Here is a 20,042-nt window from a genome sequence, read left to right as displayed (position 1 = left end):
AAGGCACCACCACCCCTCTAGTGATGACAAGCAGGGTTCTAGAAAGTCTTTTGCCTCCAAATGGGAGTCACCTCTTTTCCTTTACAGCAAAAAAACTAAAGGAAAGGGGAGAGAAAACAAAGAATCCAAAGGGGAAAGCCCGCACTAACAAAAAGGCAGGGGGAGGGGGGTTTCTTGCACTAAAACCCCCACATTGCTAGGGGGCAAGAGGAACAAAGGGGAATGAGAGGCAGTTAAGACATGCTAAAAGAAGATTCTCAGATTTAAGGCAAAAAGAAGGCCAGCAAACAAGCCAGGAAGAAGAAGAAGAAGAAGAAGAAGAGAAGAAGAAGAAGAAGAAGAAGAAGAGTTTGTTGTTGGTTTTTTAAATGATATTTATTGAAGAAGAAGAAGAGTTTGGACTTGATACCCCACTTTATCACTATCCTAAGGAGTCTCAAAGCGGCTAACATTCTCCTTTCCCTTCCTCCCCAACAACAAACACTCTGTGAGGTGAGTGGGGCTGAGAGACTGCAAAGAAGTGTGACTGGCCCAAGGTCACCCAGCAGCTGCATGTGGAGGAGCGGAGACGCGAACCCGGTTACGAGTCCACTGCTCTTAACCACTACACCGCACTGGCAAGCCTCCGAGGAGAGCAAGCCAGACCCAGTCATTCCCAACCACAGACTGGGTTGGCCTGATGAGTGGGGTGACCCTCCCACCAGATAGGAGGCAGAAGACTTTCTAGGACCCCACCTGTCATCACCAGAGGGAGCTGTCATTCCCTATCAGAGGAACGTCCTCCATCCCAATCCACAAACTGGAATTCACAGTAAGAATTCCCATGAAGACTAAGGTATTCAATGCATTCGTTTTTTCACCCTGAGGACTTTTGACTGTACAGTGAAAGTTCTCTTCCCTCTTCTTTCTCCATTCACCCCATAAATCTGATCTGAGTTTCTCTCAACCCTTTGGAACTTGGTGGGTTGAGTTCAGTTGCTTGCAGTGTGGCTTGGTGGTTTGTTTTTTTTGGGGGGGGTGGGGTCCTAGGTTGTTGGGTCAGGTTAGCCATTTGTAATGGTGGTGTGGTTTTTTAAAAAGAGGCATTTGTACAAGGGCAAAACTTACGGAACGTAACTGTGTGGTGTGTGTGTGTGTGTGTGTGTGTGTGTGTGTGTGTGTAGAAACAGGGTTTTGTTGTAATTTTCTCATTTCCCTTAATTTGCATTTGGCAGCACAAGGCTTCATATTAAGATAGGGTCTCTTAGTACATTGTGCTTTAAACAGCTTCATCACTTGTTAGTAAAACTGGTATTTGACAGTTAAAGGAAGAGAATTGTGGTTACATGGTGGTTTTTCCACATTGTATTCTGCTGTCACCATGTGGTTAGCCTTTTTTTGCCTTGTCATTTGTTAACACCATCCAGAATTTTATTGTCTAGGATGTGGTATAATAAAGTTTTCTGATGAATGAAGGCATAACAGGTTCGGTTTATTTCTGCACTGAATACCTGTGAACCAGGGGCTAGTGGTGCCCCGGTTAACATCCCTTGAATGTGGCAGCTCCTGTTGGTTTGAGCAGGAAGTTGCTTATCTTCAAACCGGAACAAAAACCCAAACCGCTAGAGTGGAGGCAGGGGGGAGATGCAGAATTGAAAGCAAACATTTAATGTGATCAGGCTTACTGAAAGAAACAAAATCCATTTTTTAACCAGTCTCTAGATGTATTGTTGATTTCACACAACGGACTAAACCAGTTTTCCACAAATCCACAGCAGATTGAAGGCAGCAGTGTGTGTTTCCTAAATTGCTGTGTTTTGTAGTTACTAAAGGTATTTCCTCATTCAGTATTGCTTCTGTAAAGATCTTCACTTTTGTCAGGCTAAAAGTAGAAAGCTTATTCCGGAAATGCTGTATTTCTGAATGCACTTGAGAGGCATTTGTATGCACATCTGTGTGACCCATCAAGGTCGGTTAGATTATAATTGTTTGAAGATCCTCGCGCAAGTATGGCAAACTAAAGGGGGGGGGGATACTCCCTGTAGTTAAAAATGCACTTCAAGGGGGTTGTTGCAGGAGAAAGGTCATGGCAAATAGTATGTTTGCACTGCAAAGTAGCTAAACTGCTCTGGTACCAAACACCAAAGCTGCTCTTCAAACCTGGGGTACTAAAGAGCTATTTGTGGGAAGTCATCCTTGAGTGGAATTCCTCTTGAGGGCAGTGTTCATGATACATGCCTTTGAATCACAACTCAGATCTACATTGTATTTGGGCTTCATTATTCACAGTTCTAGGGACGTGGGTGGCGCTGTGGGTTAAACCACAGAGCCTAGGACTTGCCGACCAGAAGGTTGGCGGTTTGAATCCCCACAACGGGGTGAGCTCCCGTTGCTTGGTCCCTGCTCCTGCCAACCTACCAGTTCGAAAGCACGTCAAAGTGCAAGTAGATAAATAGGTACCGCTCCAGCGGGAAGGTAAACGGCGTTTCCATGTGCTGCTCTGGTTCGCCAGAAGTGGCTTACTCATGCTGGCCACATGACCCGGAAGCTGTCTGCGGACAAACGCCGGCTCCCTCGGCCAAGAAAGCGAGATGAGCTCCGCAATCCCAGAGTCGGTCACAACTGGACCTAATGGTCAGGGGTCCCTTTACCTTATTCACAGTTCTGGCGTTAACAAACACACCCAAACACCATTCCTTTTCTTCAGAACTCAGGTCGTATTAACCTGCTTGGCTATCTTTGAAAAACATGAGGAGTTTTTGAAAGATAATAGCTGTAGTATATTGCCAGAAGTACATATTTCCTCAGCAAAGTGCTTGATTCATTGAAAGGCTCTTGAAGGGTTACTGTCAAACAACAGTCATGAAACAAAACCCTAGGACGAAAAACGTGAAGCGTTCCAAATCTAATGAGTCATAGTATTTGTTGCTTGTGTATTTGAGCATATGTTTTAAACATGTGATGGGATTTGGGTTCATTAACTTGGATACCTTTTTTGTTTTTATATGGAAATACAGAAACAACATTGCTTCTGATGTAGTATGAATAAGGGCTTTGGCAGTGTATGTTTGCTTCTTTTGCTGCTTGCTTGGTACATTTGAAGAGCCCTGCTCACTGTCAGGCCAGTAGCCCATCTAATCCAGCCTGACATAATATATAACTAGAAATGCTTGTGATAAGGTCACAAGCAGGGCATGGTGCCAGTAATGCTGCCCCTTTGCTGCCATCCAGCAACTGGTGCTCAGTGGCACACTGCCTCAAACATTAATATTCTGCTAAGCCATCTTTGCTGATAGCAATTTATGGGTAAACAAATGTATAATCCACCTTTAAAGCTGCTTAAGCTGGTGGACGGTGCAACATCTTGTGGCAGCCAGTACCAAAAATTAATTATGATACACTAAGGGATTGTAGCTGCTCAATAAAATTCCAGCTTTATACATTGTGTCTTACTTTTAGTACGATTAAAAGTAAAACAAAACAGCAGCTGTAATTGGGTTGGGTGTTCTTACAATTGCCAGTTGCTTTGAAATAAAGCAGATCATGATTTTAATTAACTGGCATTTTGAAAGAACTTTTGTATTCATTATCCAAACACTTACACAGCTGAAAGTTGTAGATTTCATTCATTTTCTCCCATTCTTCTGATAGGTCAGCATGATGGACCTTTGCCTCGGCAACACGCAGGGTTGTTGCCAGAATCCCTGATTTGGGCCTACATTGTGCAGCTCAGCTCTGCATTGCGGACCATTCATACAGCAGGATTGGCCTGTCGGGTGATGGACCCCACCAAGATTCTGGTAACTGGAAAAACAAGGTAACATGAAACACGTTTTACCATTGCATTGTTGGCAATACAAGGTGGTGAAGCCAGCTAAATTTCAGGAACATAGATGCAGAGCTTCTCCCCAAGGGCAAGCTTGTTTTGGAGCAAAAAAATAGAAATGGCGCTAGTCTCCTAGTTTGTGAAAACTGTAGTCATGAAACCTGCCAAAGTTCAATTGAACAAAGCCAGAGGCTATCGTGCTAGGTGATTTTACATTCATTTTAAAATACTGGATAAGTCTTGCCTGGTTGTAGCTGGTTTTTTCTCGCTGTCCTTGCCCCTTCCTGAAAGTATGTTCTGTGAAATAAAAAAAAAAAAGGAGAGAGCTATGATTTTTGTTTGTTAGGAAAAAAATGATTTGGAAAGAAGGCCACCCAGATAGTCCAACTCTGCCACTTGCACGTTTATTCTCACAGTCAAAACATCCCTCCCCCTTATCACTCTGATTGGAGGGCACCCAGAAAATAAATCACCGTGATTCAAAGTTACACCTGTTCATCAGAACGAAAGATCCCCCACAGACACACTCAGAAATTTAGGGGGTCTCTTATCCGACTCAAGACACCTTGAGAACCTTTCCTGCATCATCCCAATTTTCCACATAGTTTGGGTGTGCACAGAGTCAGTGCACCCTCCTTCTACCCTCGCAGATTGATAAACCGTTGGCATTAATACCAGTTTGTTAGCAAAACTTTGCTGATGTAACTAAAGAAGTCGCAGAGCAAGTCTAACAAGCAGACTAAGGAGTTTTATAATTCTCTTCTTTATATAACCCTTCTCCCATCAAGGTTGCGAGTGAACTGCGTTGGAGTCTTTGATGTGTTAACATTTGATAACAGCCAAAACAATCCCCTGGCCCTCATGGCCCAGTATCAGGTAAGATCACAATATTGTCCCCTTTACTTCATGTTATTTGGTTAGTGAATATTCATCAATGATTGCATTATTTTTATATTGCTTTTTCCCTTCCTTAAGAACATTTGGTGTTGACATGCTTTTCTTTACTCTGTACATTTGCTTTCTTTGAGAAGTGCAACTGGATGAACTTTATTAATGCAGCCTCCTCTACTGGTAGCATTAAAACATAAAAGATTTGCCTTTGCATATAGGCAAGGACTGCTCTTCATTAGTTGCCATTACAATTTATGCAGCACTAGCAGTGCTTTGCAAAGTTTTGGAAGCAAAATGCAGGCAAGTCCCTGCCTCTGTAACGAACGTACAATTTAAGATAGAGAGTGCATGGAAAACAGATTAGAGCAAAGGATAGTGAGGGATACATTTGAATCAGTGATATCAAACTTGGGTATATTGTGCATAAATTAAAAGAAATGTCTCATCCTTTCTAAAACCCACTTCAACAACAACCAATAATGGGAGATGGGAGGAAGACTAGCCTATTCTCAGAACTAAAGAAACACCTTAGCTTTGTCAACAACAATCATACTAACTTCTTCCTGATGGAATGGAGAGCATGCAAGTTTGCCATAAAACCAAGTTGTTTTTTCTTCTTTATTCTTAACTTTCCACTAAATGAAAAACACCTCAGTCCAGCCGGTAAAGCACAATATATATTGTTAAGTTTACAACTGTTTTACGTGTTCACCTCTTTGTTTGGAAAGGATTCTCTTCACCTGTTGGCAGAAAAGTGAGAGGGCTGTGTAGGTAGGCATACGTACTTTTGACATCAACTTTAGGAAAATGGGGCCAATTGTTCCTGTGAAGTACTGCATTCAAGAAGCCAATTAATTGTTTTAAGACTTGAAACTTGAAGTGCCGCTATGTGTTTTTGCAATGCATATATTTGTAAATTTATTTTTTTAAAAAATCTGAAAAGAATATTTAGCTTTCCAAGATATGTATAGTTGCTTGAAGTATAAGTTAAGGGAGAGGGTGGGAGAAAGGAAACTGGATGTTGAGATTGATGGAGAATAGTGAATTGACCTGTTCACAGCCCTAGTAGCTTATAGTAAGTGTTCTAAAAGGGGAATAACGTTTGTGGGAAGGGACACATGTCCTGAGGTTAATGTGCTCCCCGCCTTGCACTGTACACTTTTGGGTGGAAAGAAAGAGAAAACGCCATGGTTCTCACTCTCCAAAGGCCTCCTCTCCTTAAACAACTATTTAAATGCACAGATTAAGGGCTGGCTGTCGGCACCAAACAAAGCCCTCTAGCTTTGCATAGCACAGCAAAGAAAAAAGTATCAGAACAGAAAAAATGAATTTTCTTCTTTTCTCTCCTCCCCCTCCATAGTGATGCAAATTGGGTAAAGGAGGGAGTCTTAAGTGGAGCTGAACTTGACTATATGGCATCATATTTCTTAAAAGAAACATATGTGATGAAGTGGTTTGTGATAATTTTTTCAATTTTGAGCATTATGTTAAATTGGTCCCATCTAAGGTATTCTTATCTTTTTTTTTCAATGCTAGGAAAGCTAATGATATTCTACTGACCCTGGTTAGTCTTATTTGTTCCCTTTTCTTTAGCAAGCAGACTTGATCTCCCTTGGGAAGGTGGTGTTGTCTTTGGCTTGCAATTCTCTGGCAGGAATTCAGAGGGAGAATTTGCAGAAAGCAATGGAACTGGTGACAATCAACTATTCCTCTGATTTGAAGAATCTTATTTTGTAAGTTACTTTGAAATCAACTTCTTTTTAAACTAGGTTAAAACGTGCCAGTGACAATTTGCTTATGGTTTGTTCATGCACATGGTTAAATTGGGAGTGGCGGTTCATGGGATGTTTCTACATCGAATGTGTGTGCACAAGATCTTCTCTAGCATGATTAGTTTGACCATAGTACAGCACCTATGTGGAAGGATTCCTGTATGACTGTCCAGATATAGAGGGATGGCAGTGAGTGGCGAAGGTGTAGGAACAAAATTAATTTACCCTCCTGATTAGGAATGTTGTGTAGCTGAATCTCTTGAGTTACTGTTGACTTGTGCTGAAATTAGCATGAACTTAAAAAAAAACTCTTGTCCTTAACCTCGAACTTAAGCATTTTTCAGATTCTAATATATTTGTTGTTAGCTCCTTATGCATTATACTAGTATAGTAAAAGTTGCATTATATTGGAGTTCAAATTCCCATTCTGCCATGAGGCAGTCACAGCCTAATCTGCCTTACAATATTGTTGTGAGGATAAAACATGGGAACCAGGTGTGCTGCCTGAAGTTCTTGGAAGAAGAGCAGGATAAAAGGAAAAATGGAAAACAACTTTGCAGTACATCATCAGCCAGTCACATAAATATAGCCTCGAATGTCACCTCCTAATGGTGCTACTGTCTTTCACAAGGCTGCAGTGGTGTTAAATGTTCTGTATATGAAGTAAAGCTTTGTGCCAGATTTTCACTTTTATAGATTAATAAAATTAGCTTCCACAGATGGAACCTCTTTTAAAAGAAACTTACTTCTTTAGCCCTGTTTTTAAAGTAACTTTTAAAAACTGCCTTGTTAGGTATTTGCTGACTGACCAAAACAGGCTTCGAAGTGTAAATGATATCATGCCTATGATTGGTGCAAGATTCTATACTCAGTTGGATGCTGCCCAAATGAGAAATGATGTAATAGAAGAAGACCTTGCAAAGGTAAATGCAAAGATAGTGCACATTCATCTCTATTTTCTTAGGGAAGCTGATATTGCCAACAGGTTCCCAAAGTCTGTAAATGTAGTACGATTGAGACCTGCCCATCTTGCCATAGAGTGATGTACCCATCTCTCCCCCCCCCCCCATTGCTGTTTAAATGATAAGGCATTTGGGAAGATACTGTGTTACAGATCAGTGGTTTTCCAGCCTCAGAGTCTCCACAAATTTCACTTTGATCCATACATATTCACATACCTCATTGGCTAATAATCCTATTTAGTGGAATGGTAAAGCTATTAACTTCTGCCCATTTTAGAAAGGCAATGGTGAGATTCAAGGTATCTCAGCTAAGATGCTAACTGGCTGGCAGTGTTTGAAACTCCCATTTTTCTAGACACATTTTGAGATAGGGAATTTCATTAGCAAGAGCAGTTTCTGAGCTTTGGATACAGTACTGTGCCTAAGATTTAGGTTCAAACTGCAGAGTGGAAGGAAAGGAAGACCTTTTCCTGCCTTCCCACTTCCAGCTACTCGCTGAAGACTAGAGAAGAGACCCTCTTAAGACTATTAGGGGGGTGGGCAGGGGAAGGACTAGACCATGTGAAAAGAGAACATAATATTTTAGCTGCAGTTCATTCATTTTCAACTTCGTATTGTTGTTATGAAAAAGTGTGCCTATACACTCCGTTGCTGTGCCTATAACCTAGGTTTAAGGTGCCATTTAGCTCCTAGCTTTCATATCTCAGTTTCTAACACTGCCTGCTAAAGGGCACCTTGCCCTGCAGCGGTCTTCAAATAACAGCACTGATTGGAGCTCAAAATGGATCTTGGAGGCATGATGGAAATGGCTGCCCAGTGCTGTGATACAGCCTTCTGAAAAATGAAGGCAAACCTACTACTTAGATCATAAAGATGTGGAAGTATATGAAAGTATACTAGTCCTCTTCTGTTCTCCTGTGATTATCAAGCAAGGTGTGATTTCCTGAATAGTCTTTTTTAAGATTAAAAATAGTTAAGGAGGTCTCTCTCCATTTTGTATGGAGTGTAAAAAGTTCTCATTAAAATCAACACGACAGACATTATTTAAGTCCCATTGCTTTCAGTGAAATGTAAGTTTTATTCCTCCCCTCCCCCCGATCTAACTATATGGTTATTTGATTATAATTTATACTTTTAATAGAAGAGCAAAATATAAATAGTGATTGTCAAGCTTTTATTTTTCTCTTGTCATTTAGGAAGTTCAGAATGGAAGATTATTTCGGCTTCTTGCAAAATTGGGAACAATCAATGAGAGGCCAGAGTAAGGAATTCAGCATTTTCTGCATCAGTGTGTTATAAAGAGGCACCACAAAGAGTCTTGAATGTTCACGCATGATGATGGACTTGCAAAGTATAGAAGCCTCTGAAAGATGGGCTAGGTTACTTTGGTCAGTTTGGTAGCACACTGTCCAGAACTTCTTTGTATGTGAATATGTGTTTACCACTCACTTTTCAGTTGGATAATAGATCCTGGTTTGAGGCTTGTCTGAAGATAGAGAATTATTAGTGCAAGGTGATGTTTCATAAGTTGCAAGATTTCAAACGATTTTAAAACTCCAAACTATTGGTGCATTCTTGGGAAGGTATTTCAGTTTTTTCTCCCAACAGCAGCAAATACTCTCCAAGTGCATACAGTTGCTACAGTGCCAACTCTGGAGACTGGGAACAGTAATTGATAATTGTAGAGATTGCATTCTCCTGGACACTGTAAGTCTGACCTCAATGACTAATGATGCCAAATGTAACCTTGAGCAATAGATTGTTTCATCCAGAGCATTAGGAACTGGTAGGGATCCCCCCCCCACTTAAAAACCTTATTAACCTGGTTTTCAAAATCAGCTAAATTATGATATCAGGAAAGAGATGTGCAGCATAGTTGCTTAAGATGCTTTTAGCCCCATGAAAAGTTTGTTTTTAATTTTAAACTCTGGACTGAAGGGTGTATCACACATTCCTCCTTCTTAAATTGTGGTGGGGAATAACTTGCTACAAAGCAGAAACTTCTTCAGAAAACACTTAGTCTGAGATGTTTATGAACTTGTACTAAGAAACACAAAACGCTCTGTTTTACAATAGATTTCAGAAGGACCCAACATGGTCAGAAACTGGAGACAGATACCTCCTGAAGCTGTTTAGGGATCATCTTTTTCATCAGGTGACAGAAACGGGCACTCCTTGGATAGACCTCAGTCACATTATCTCTTGTCTTAACAAGGTAAATGAGTGACTGTATTTTACATTTATTGCAGATAAACTATGTAACTAGTCTGTCTTTCCTCCTCCTGTTATTTTTAATTGGGCTGCAAGCAAGTTGTCTTAAAGCAGATATGGTTCTCAAACTGGTCTTCAGCTGTGTGTGCAGGTGAGTTCACACGGTGTGCATGGTGGCGCTGTTAAAATGCCCTAGGTGTCAGTGGTGCAGATGAGTGCTTCATTGGCTGCATCAGAAGCAATGTTTGCATGTGAGACACACTGGCCTGGCTCAGATAGGACACTAAACCCTAGCTTTGTGGTACAGTGATGCATTGCAGGGAGTGTTGGACTTGCCTGCTCCCCTCTTCATCTGTGTTTTAAAACTAACTGGCTCTACATCTGTCAAGGACAAATTGTTTGTAGTTTAAACTGTGGTTTATTAAAATATGCCAGGATCAAACCGTAGTTTCTGACCATGAATTGTTTCCATAAAAACCGTAGTTTAAACCTACCGGTTTGTTTTTGTCAGATGTGACAAACTGTGCTCAGCTTAAAAAGCAAATTCTTCCAGTTTGGTGGCTTCACTGGAGGAGGAGAAAGGAGGAAGGGGAGCATCAGCTCAAAGGTAAACCAGGCTTTCCCCTGTTGTGCTGCTAAACCAGGCACCCCCAAACTCGGCCTTCCAGATGTTTTGGGACTACAACTCCCATCATCCCTGACTACTGGTCCTGTTAGCTAGGGATGATGGGAGTTGTAGTCCCCAAACATCTGGAGTTTTGGCCGAGTTTTGGGGTGCCTGTGCTAAATTGTGGTTTAGCTTTACATCTGAACCCTGGCCTCTCTTGTACATATTCAGTGAAAATTCTATTGTTGTGTCTAGTTCAAAACGGTTGACCTCTTACCATTAAGTTTAGAAGCTGATAGGGATCTCTTCGTTCAATTTAGACTTTAAGGAACAAAATGCCTAATGCACTTAGACTAGACCAATCCCTATCTTTTCCCAGTCCTCTTGCCCTAAAGCTATTTGTTGTGTTGTGCTGTGTGGTTTATGAATGATTGCCTGTTTGACTATTCCCACTTGTCGTGTAATCCTGCATATGGAAAGCTACTACATGCTGAACGATTTTGAGGGTCCTTTCAGCGAATCCTATAGTTTTAACTGCACTGTGTGACAAAGTACTTTCTTTTGTCCTGAATCTTTCATTGGATGGCCCTGGGATCTAGTATTATGAGGGGGAGAAAAACATCTCCATGCATTCCCCCCTCACACACAGAATTCTATACAGCTCTATCATAACCCCTCCTTACTTACTCTCCCCCCCCCAATAAAAAGCTCCAAATAGTGCACCCTTTCCTCATAGGGGAGTTGCTCCAGCCCCTTGATGGTTTTGGTTGCCCTTCTTCACCTTTCCCAGGTCCACACTACTTTCTGAGGTATGGTGACCATTATTACGCATCATTGAAATTGCAGGTATGCCATGGATCTGGATAATGACATTATGACATGGGCAGCTTTATTTTCAATCCCTTCCCCAGCAAGCCCTAATTTACCCTTTTCGCAGCTGTCACATCCTGGGCCGATATTTTTCTTGAGCTGCCCACCCCTGCCCCCACCACATTTCCTTCTCGTGCTGCCTCAGAGGGGTTCCCAGCCTCCTGGAGCAGATTTTTAGCGGGCACCCGAGGCTGCAAGGAGACCAGTTGATCAGAGTTGCAGGCAGAACTCTATATTCAGGATGCTCCCACCACATGAGCACACCCAAGATCCCAGCCAAAAGTTTTGTGAATATGGTATCAAGTCCTACTAACGGAAGTTTTCTGCCCTTTGATTTCAGCTAGATGCTGGTGTGCCAGAAAAAATAAGCCTCATTTCCAGAGATGAGAAGAGTGTACTTGTGGTGACGTATAGTGACCTAAAACGCTGCTTTGAAAATACTTTTCAAGAACTGATTGCAGCCGCGAACGGCCAGTTGTAGTACTTGCTGAAAGCATGCAGGACGTTGCTGAAGAACATAACTAATAGCAAATTGCACTACAGCTGATTGTCGTCATCTCATTTCACATTTTGGGAAACAAAAGAGCAGGAGATGTTGCACTTCAGTCAGGTACACTGTTACTTGAAGGGAAGAATGTTTTTGCTTACCCTTGAGCTCTGGCTGCCATTGGAGGCTTTATCTGTGAAGAATTTATTTTAAAATAAGGAACGCATCAGGAGTATGATGTTCCTGCTTTTATTTTTTCCACTCGTATATGCACTAATTTTAATTTTTTAAAGACTTTTCTGATCTCTGATGTTTTGCCACATTGGATACTTACTAAGGGAATCTCTTTGCAAGGACATTTCTGGGATTTTTATTTTATTTTTTGCCACTGAATATACTGCGGAATTTATTTGTTTTGATATTATTTGCACCCCAGAATACTATAAAGGACCAGGTGAATAATTTCATAGAAATTGTGTTCTGTAAATTTACAGTGTAGCTTGTAACCTCTGTAAAACCGTGTCTTATGCCACCCACTGTTAGGTTCACCAATCAAAACCAGAAGATGCATATTTTTTTAAAAAAGGAAGAAAAAAATCAAGTTGGGTATTATAGAAATCTCACGTGTAAAATCCCCTTTTATTTGGCTGAAGCTTTGTCTAAGCAAAGCAGCACCATTTTGAGATCTGTAACTTTGAGAGCATATCCCAGTTGCTCAAAACACAACCAGCGCCTTTTAAATAAAATACCTGTTTGTATATTTTACTTCTAGTCAGATGCATTCACATTTATGCAATTTTTAATAGAATTTTTAAAAGGAATTGTGTTACAGACCTGAGGATTCGGAAGTTTATTCATTTAATTTACTTATGGTATCCTTTTTTTGTATAAAGTTTTGTTCTTTGAACCACAGCTTTATTATGGTACTTTACACTGGATACAGATACAAAGACACTGTTTGGAAGATTAACTACACACAGCAGTTGTCTGGCATCAAGAGCTTTTGAAGTTTTATAGCCTGATTCTGGAAGAATGGTGGTCTGCTGTGCCTTTGCAGTCACTGCTTAGCCCAAAGTAATATTACTTTTGATAATACTCAACACATGAATATTCAGTCTTCAAGCCTGGGATTTCTTTCCCCGCAATTAACTTTCTGATATTGGACCTGCATTTGTCCGCAAGCTTGGGTATTCAAGGGAATTTGTAGTGGAACACCTACACTTTGATACTGAAGACTGCCAAATACGTATAATTTCCCCCCTTTCTTAAAGCAGTAGTGAAGACTGTATATCTGCGTCCTTTCCCCAGCACTGAATGTTTTAATAGCACTGGGTGCTCACCATGAAGACAATGTGGAAACTCTCTCCCAAAGGTGTCAGGACAGACTCAAAGCACTTGCAACTGATGTTACTGGCACCCATTTTATTAATTCTCAATATTTGTAATTTCAGGTGAATTTTTAATAATTCTGTCCAGTTTTATAAGCTTTAATGATGACACTCCTTTAGATTTGCCTCAAGGAAAGCAGTGCTCTTCAGAAGGAAGGCTGTGGAAGACTAGGGACACCTGTTGCGCCTCTAAATGAGAAATTGCAGAGCCTGCGGTTTGGTAGCATAAATAAAATCAGTTGTTTTATCTGGAAAAAAATTTAAACGGAGCATAATGTTTAATATTGAGAAGAGAACAGTTGCCACACTGTTGTTCTTTTTTTTAATGTCCAAAGGAACAGGGACTTTGAGATACGAACCTGGCAACCAGTCTTTTATCATTCGCTCATGTATATGAGGAAGAGCAGCTGTCTTTTTATATGTTTTTGAAAAATCATATTGTAATTCTTTTGTACAAAAAGTAGTACTTGTATTCTAGGAGAAATATTGAATGCTTAATTTATATGCGGGCTGAGGCTTTTTCTTTTCTTTTCCCCACTGTTGTTTTCTTTGAAAATGAAAGGGATCATCTCTTCAGTTGCGGGAACTGGGAACCTTTGACAGATTATTTTGTGGACCAATATTTTGGGAAAAGCAAAAGCAAGGGGGGGGCGGTTTGTAATGCAAGGCCTTCAGTCTCATCCTTGCTGTACCAACAAGCCCACCTCTGAAACAGCAAGTTGCATTTTGCTTATTTGTCTCATTCTGTAAGTGTACGTTGCTTTAGCCCCAGTAATCTCAGGACTTGGTTTAAGGTTAAAAAAATAATAATTTTGAAAAAGAGAGCAGAGAGCCAATAAGTTTCCATAAGTAAACGCCATCCAAGAAATTTCTGCTGTTGGGTAATGCATAGAACAATGTGGAGTCTTGTTTGTTTTTATTTGGTCTGTGTTTTGGAATTTTCTGCTTTGGTGTTTTTTTGGGGAGAGCCCTTCTACTCCAATATAATTCCATTTAGAAGGCTGTCCAGAAACTAGCATGTTCCATTCATTGGAAGAGTTATGTATGTAATCCCTAAAACAGCGCAGCAATGTTTTTCTTAAACAAGGCATACTTTTTTCATGCGGGGAAATGATTCTGACCTTCCTATCTTTACAGCTGAAAGCACAGAAAGGACAACCTTTTGAAATCATGTGATGTTAGTCCATTTAAATTTTCTTACCTGTTCTTAGGTTGCTTGTTTGGGTTTTTGTTTTTGCTACACTGTAAATACTTTATTCGGGGTACATAATGTCTTTCTTTTCCTTCTAATTTTCCCTTGTTCCAGTAAAGTTTTAGACGTGAACAGCTTCCCCTAAAAAGCACCAGTGTTACATTCTGATGTCATGATCCCACTCTGTGTTACCTTTTAATCTTGTTTTTCATTCTTTTCATGTGTACAGCAGTATTTTTAATAAAGAATACCAGAAATAACACAGCCTTCTTTTGAGCATGCAAAGGTGTGGGTATTGTGTGCCACTTCTTGTGTAGTTGACTTAAAACTATTTTATGGAGTTGTTTTCTTCATATTTTACTCCACCCCACTCTACTGCAGGGTTTGTGGAACAATGTTTGGCTTGCAAGCATTGTTTATCTGTTGTTCAGATATAGTATACAGTCTGGAGAGAACAGTGATGTGCATTTCTTGCTGATAGGCATATGGTAGAACTGGCCTGTTCGTTATCAAACTGACTCCAGATGCTGAAGTAGTCCGAACCCTCTGAAAAATGCTTTTTAAATAACTTCCACTTTTGTTTGAGCTCCCATAACAGATTAAGATACATTTGGCAATTTACTTATTGGAAAATTGCTCACGAGTTTTATGTAGTTTTCCATTTTTTATTGATTTGAACTGTTAACTGAAAAAATATATGTTAAGGCATGGTCAAGGCCTTTGTACCCTCAAACCTCCCTGTGATATGTTTTATATAAAGTGTAAAAAGTCATAGAACTTTATACAATTTCATAAAATTGCCAGTATGTCTTTTTCTTTGCATGAATTAATCTGGACCACCTGTTGCTTGAAATGAATTTTGCTTAGAAAGTTCATTCTGCAAGTAGGCCAAAATGAAAGTTGCTGCAAGTTTTGCTTCGTACACTTATCTCTGGCAGTCACAGGGCAGAAAAACTTTAGGATCCTGCCAGATATTTTTTTAAACCTGCAAAAAGTCTGCAAGACCAGTTATCATCTTTACACCTTCTAAAAGTGCATGTATGGCCTTGCTGTTCATTGTCCCTGGGTTTTCTTTCTCAAGTTGGAGTATGCTTAACAAGCTCCAAGGGCTTCACCTTGTGTAGTATTTTGTGAGCATGTGGGTTGCAAAAGCATGCTTGCACATCATATTGGCCCATGTGCCAGAGGATAAAGCTTGTCTTCCAACTCCTTTCTACAGCTACACACGATGGCAAGCACATCTTTCCTGCTGATAGCTTTGAATTCAAACGATGCCTTGGGCAAGTACAGAATTCTGTGCATGCAACTGCATATCGACCATGGAGAAAAAACTCGCCTTTAGAAGGGCCCAATGATCCACAGAATGAAGAAGCATCTCTTTATCACACTACCAGTCACTTAGCTTGAATTCATCCCCTTGAAACAAGGTCGATCTTCTGACAGGCCTTGACAAATACTTTGGCTACTTGAAATTGCAGCTTCAAGCGAAAACCGACCAATTCAGTGAGACACTTCTGCAACATTATGGAATTATTATGAACACTAGCAAACCAACAATCTCTCAGATGGAGCTCGGAAATAAATTTTATTGTGAAACTTTAGGAAGCATATGTAAAAACAGACAGTAAAAGTTAAGGCACAAGTAGGAGATATTTACATCCAGTTAAAGAATGCTTTTTAAATTCCAGTTTTTTAAAAAAAGGTTCGTTAAAAGCATTAGATTTGAATATAAAAAATATTTGTTTTTACAACTACTAATGCCCTACATGAAAATAAACCCAGGAGTTTCACTCCTCAGCTCTTTATAGATCCATTGGCTTTAATAATAGAGTCATGGCTGAATAGTTGGCTGATGTTCCATCTGATGAAAGAGCACAAAGGTTACAGACTTACGGCTTTAGAAACTGAGTGTTCTAAAATTCTCCAGCACCCAAACACTCTTCACTCTATTGGCCTTGATCCAGCTCAGGTTAATTGTGACAAATTGTCACTGAAACCAATGAATGAAGTTTAGGCATAACCAACTTGGAACAGCAGGACAGACATCAGCTGCTTTTACTGAACAGCCATCGTGGTAGCTTACTGGTCAACCAAGGCAATGGTTCACTAGCGTAACTACCTGCCCCTTGGCAAAATGAACCTAGCAGCACACTCTTAGCACTAAATAAATTCAATAGTTGCAATAGCAGCAGCACAAGATTCAACAGGTATTTCAGAAAGTGCAAAGCTGCAGCTGGATGCAGGTTTTATTGCTGATTAGCTACAGCAGGTTGGCCTGATGTGCCTCTGCTGTCACTTGCAGCTGGGAGTATAAAAGCAGGCTATAGTATAATAGATACATAGAGAACTGTGTGTTCTTTCATGGAAAATACTAAGATGCTGCGCCAGGGAGTCCCCAGTATTGCCTCGAGAAAACCTGAATCCTACCTGTGTTTATTGTGCATATTTACTTTGTGCAGTGTACATGTTGCTTCAGCAAGCTACAAGGTAAAGAGCTATGCAGGGAGCTGAGGCCCCAACACCCTCTGTATGGTTTTGAAATGTTTAATAAGGTATTGCAGAGCTACCCTTGCCCCTGATGCATTCATTGGGTCACCATTACATCTGCTTGAACTGTTTCTACCGAACACACTCCTTCAAAAGCTGAAACAATTCCACAGCAGCACGACAGCAAAATGGGTATGTATCTACAAAACTCTGTGGGTAAAATAAAAGTGCAATCTCCCTTAAGCATATAACTAAGTAGACCAGAAGCAGCTTCTAGGCTGGTCTGTTTCATCATCATCCCATAGCATTGCCTGAGACCAGTGTAGGGATCTGTATTTAGGAAGTGAGAGAAATACAGTGCACAGGGTTCCCTTCCTGCTGTCCCCCTCACATTTGAATAGTTACTGGGTTCTTGTGTTCTTGCTGTTGGGTGGAAGCTAGTGCTACAGCCCAGAAATAGCCTGTACTCTACAGGGGTGCAGTTGGGTCATTGAGTAGCAGGAAGGGGCGTTCAATATTTTAATGGTGATAGTGAAGAGATGCAGCTCAGTGGAGGAGCAGCTGCTTTGAGTAGTTCAAAGTCCGTCCTTGCTACACTGGAGGAGTGGAATAGCGAACCACCGAGTTATAGCTGGGAGGAGAGAAGCCCTGCATCTGTTTCCCTTCCCAGCCTGTGCTGCCGCGGGTAAATGGCAGAGTCACATCGCTGATGTGGCCGCAGCTGGAACTGTAAACCTTTGGCTTGGCGGTGTCACAAAGGACAGACTCCTTGCTTCGGCTGCCAGAGAGGAGGCTACAAGCAAAAGCAGACGTGTGTTAGATTAAAATTATGTATCATTAGTATGTTTCCACTATCCTCACCAATGCTATAGAGCATGAACTTGTTTGGGAACTGCATTTAGGATTTCTCATGCCCCAAACAAGACGCAGTCTTTTCTTTTTTTCCTTTTAAGCAAGTCTGACCAAATTCCTTATTGTCCATTCACTGCTTAGAATAATTTCTGTTAATACAGCCTTTTCATGGGCAAGCCCTTATTCCCTATGCAGGAGCTAGGCAGAGGAAGGCGGCTAACACAACATGGCGGAGGGCAGGAACAAAAACGACGCTCTTGCATCCCTCCATTGTCATGTTGCCATTTTAGTATCCTGATTATATTACGCTGAGTCATGAAAAAGGAAGGGGGAAGCATGCACCCTCCTTGCTGTGTCTGCTGCAGCGCAGCTTTGAGCACTAAGAACAAAATCCACCCCCAGCTCTATAATGTCATTTTTGTATATTGCTAACTTAAACACAAGGCAGGGACCAAATTGAACTATGACTGCAGTGCTGTGGGAGGAGAGGTGTAAATTTCCCCCCTTTTGCAATCTTCCACCTGCCCATAAAAGCCACCCCATAGAACAAGATATACCCATATGATACCTGATACCCATAGGGCAAACAGCAGATGAATGGAGAGTAGTCGTTCTCAGGAAAATAGCTAACAGGAATAGGGTTAAGTGACAGATTCAATTAGATTCCTAGCAAATGTCTCCACTTTTTGTCTCGTTGCATCCTGAATAGTCGTTGAAATCACATACCCAAAGAAAGTTTGCTTTTGTTTGCTGCCTGTCCATGTAAAACGCTTCCGTTCTTCTGAAGACAGCACCATCCCACTGTCGGCCTGGTAATCCTGAAAAAGAACACACCTTCGGTAATGCAACTTTGTTCCTTGTGTGTTCAAGTTTACTCCAGTTACACATTGACTCTGAATAACCCATCATCTACATGGCCGTAGACTGACTTTTTGGTAAAAGTGCAACCATGTAGGGTGTTCAGCAACGGCGCAAAATGTGTACCTCTGTATGCAAAGAGTTTGTACACCAATATTCACATGTAACATTCAATGACCATAAAGTCTGTACACAACAGCTTAGCTGTACAAATCAACAAGGGTACACCCACAAATACTCGTATATGTTTAGAGACAGCTTGTATTTGGGATAATATGTTGTCAGGGGCTGCCTCAGGTCTCAGCTCACAAAAGACCAACGCCAAGCTCTTCTTATATACAAGGATGTTTATTGCAGTTCATTATTGGTTCCACAACCGAGGCGCGCAGCCCTGCGTCTCTAACGTCAGACATTTGAAGTCCCCTCTGAATCGGTCCCGCCTCTGCACCAACTTAAGAGGCTTGTGCTAGACCACCTCTTCCTGTCTTTCCTTTTCCGCAGGGTCTTTCTGCCCCCCTGGGTTCCTTCCCTCCTGCTCTCTCCTGAAGCGGATTCCCCAGACGCCTGTTCCCCCCTCCTTTGTGCTTTGGGGCTAGGCTCCTCCGGGCTTTCTCCATTTCCGCGCGCCTCCACATTTGAACTTGGCGCGCGTTCGCTACCCCTGACCTTCCTTTTGACACTTACACTACTCCCTGTACTACTCTCCGCCTCTTCCGGCAGGACGTCCTCCCCCGATCTCCTTCCCTTGTCTCTTTCCTGCTCCGCTCCGTGTGTCACACTGGGAACTCCCCTCTCTTTCCTTCGTTCCTGCTGGGAAGCCGGTCCCGATCTCCCACTCCCGCTCGGGGTCTCCCTGCTGCTTCCCTGCTCCTGGCAGGTCCCCCCTGTGACCCCCCTTGTCCTGACTAGGGGCGCCCCCTCCTGAGAATCCTCCGATTCACTTGAGAGACTCATGGAAGATCTCAAGTCATTGTCATCCTCTTCCTCACTGTCCTGGGATTCTTCCTCGTCGCTCTCCGTCTCCTCCCTCACCTGTGCCTCTGTCTCTGAACCCCTGACATATGTGAATAAGCCTTATGTTAGCTGCAAGAAAAGTGGTGTATGAGCAGTGGTAAAAAAAGTATTTCTGTTCCCAAAAAAGTGATAAATTATCAAATTGATAACTACTACTTAGTTGACACTCTTCGTCCACTGAGACTAAGTAGGACTGCACTTTTTGGTGTTATGGTTTAGCATATCTTTACATATCAGAGATATTCTTGGAGTTCTCTGAGCGTAGACTCAGTTACAAGCTTCAGCGACACAAAAAGGAGACCTGGCTCACAGAAGCAAGTTTTACATACTCCCAATTCTTCTCTGGCTCAGATTAAAATTCCTAGTTTACCTATCCAACCACCTCACTTCTTCTCATTCATCAGCCCTCTTCCTTCCATAAATTAGACTTGGAGCCCCTTCAAGTCAATGGTGTTTTTTGCAGGTGTATTCTGCAATGTGTTGGGCTCGTAGCTTCTTGCTGAAATGCTGTAACTTTTCATCCCACAAACGTTTATTTTTAAAAAATAAATGATGTAAAAAATATTTTACATCCATAGAATTCCAATACTACAATACACAAAAATATTCTGTTTCCCCTCACCCCTTTTGTGGTTTATTATTTTAA

The 20,042-nt window shown here is 41.3% G+C and overlaps 2 protein-coding genes across 9 annotated transcripts in view; one reads left to right on the top strand and one right to left on the bottom strand.

The window, feature by feature from the left end:
- Positions 1–14,445, top strand: part of PAN3 (poly(A) specific ribonuclease subunit PAN3) — a 59,818-nt gene extending 45,373 nt beyond the window's left edge. For both annotated transcript variants that reach the window (XM_083498887.1, XM_083498888.1), the window contains 7 exons: positions 3,631–3,796; positions 4,594–4,681; positions 6,290–6,429; positions 7,262–7,391; positions 8,627–8,691; positions 9,507–9,645; positions 11,459–14,445. In XM_083498887.1, the coding sequence (XP_083355013.1) occupies positions 3,631–3,796; positions 4,594–4,681; positions 6,290–6,429; positions 7,262–7,391; positions 8,627–8,691; positions 9,507–9,645; positions 11,459–11,599 (869 nt within the window). In that variant the 3' untranslated portion in view covers positions 11,600–14,445. The remainder of the gene's footprint in view (positions 1–3,630; positions 3,797–4,593; positions 4,682–6,289; positions 6,430–7,261; positions 7,392–8,626; positions 8,692–9,506; positions 9,646–11,458) is intronic.
- Positions 14,446–15,751: 1,306 nt separating this feature from the next.
- Positions 15,752–20,042, bottom strand: part of FLT1 (fms related receptor tyrosine kinase 1) — a 138,959-nt gene continuing 134,668 nt past the window's right edge. For all 7 annotated transcript variants that reach the window (XM_083498858.1, XM_083498859.1, XM_083498857.1 and 4 more), the window contains 2 exons: positions 18,251–18,342; positions 15,752–17,465 (listed from right to left, as the gene is read on the bottom strand). In XM_083498858.1, coding sequence (XP_083354984.1) covers positions 17,264–17,465; positions 18,251–18,342 — 294 coding nt within the window. In that variant the 3' untranslated portion in view covers positions 15,752–17,263. The remainder of the gene's footprint in view (positions 17,466–18,250; positions 18,343–20,042) is intronic.

The sequence above is a fragment of the Podarcis liolepis genome (genome assembly GCF_965112155.1).
Source record: "Podarcis liolepis genome assembly, chromosome: 4".
Classification (NCBI taxonomy): domain Eukaryota; kingdom Metazoa; phylum Chordata; class Lepidosauria; order Squamata; family Lacertidae; genus Podarcis; species Podarcis liolepis.
The sequence above is the reverse complement of the archived record's forward strand: the minus strand, read 5'-3'. Positions and strand labels throughout refer to the sequence as shown.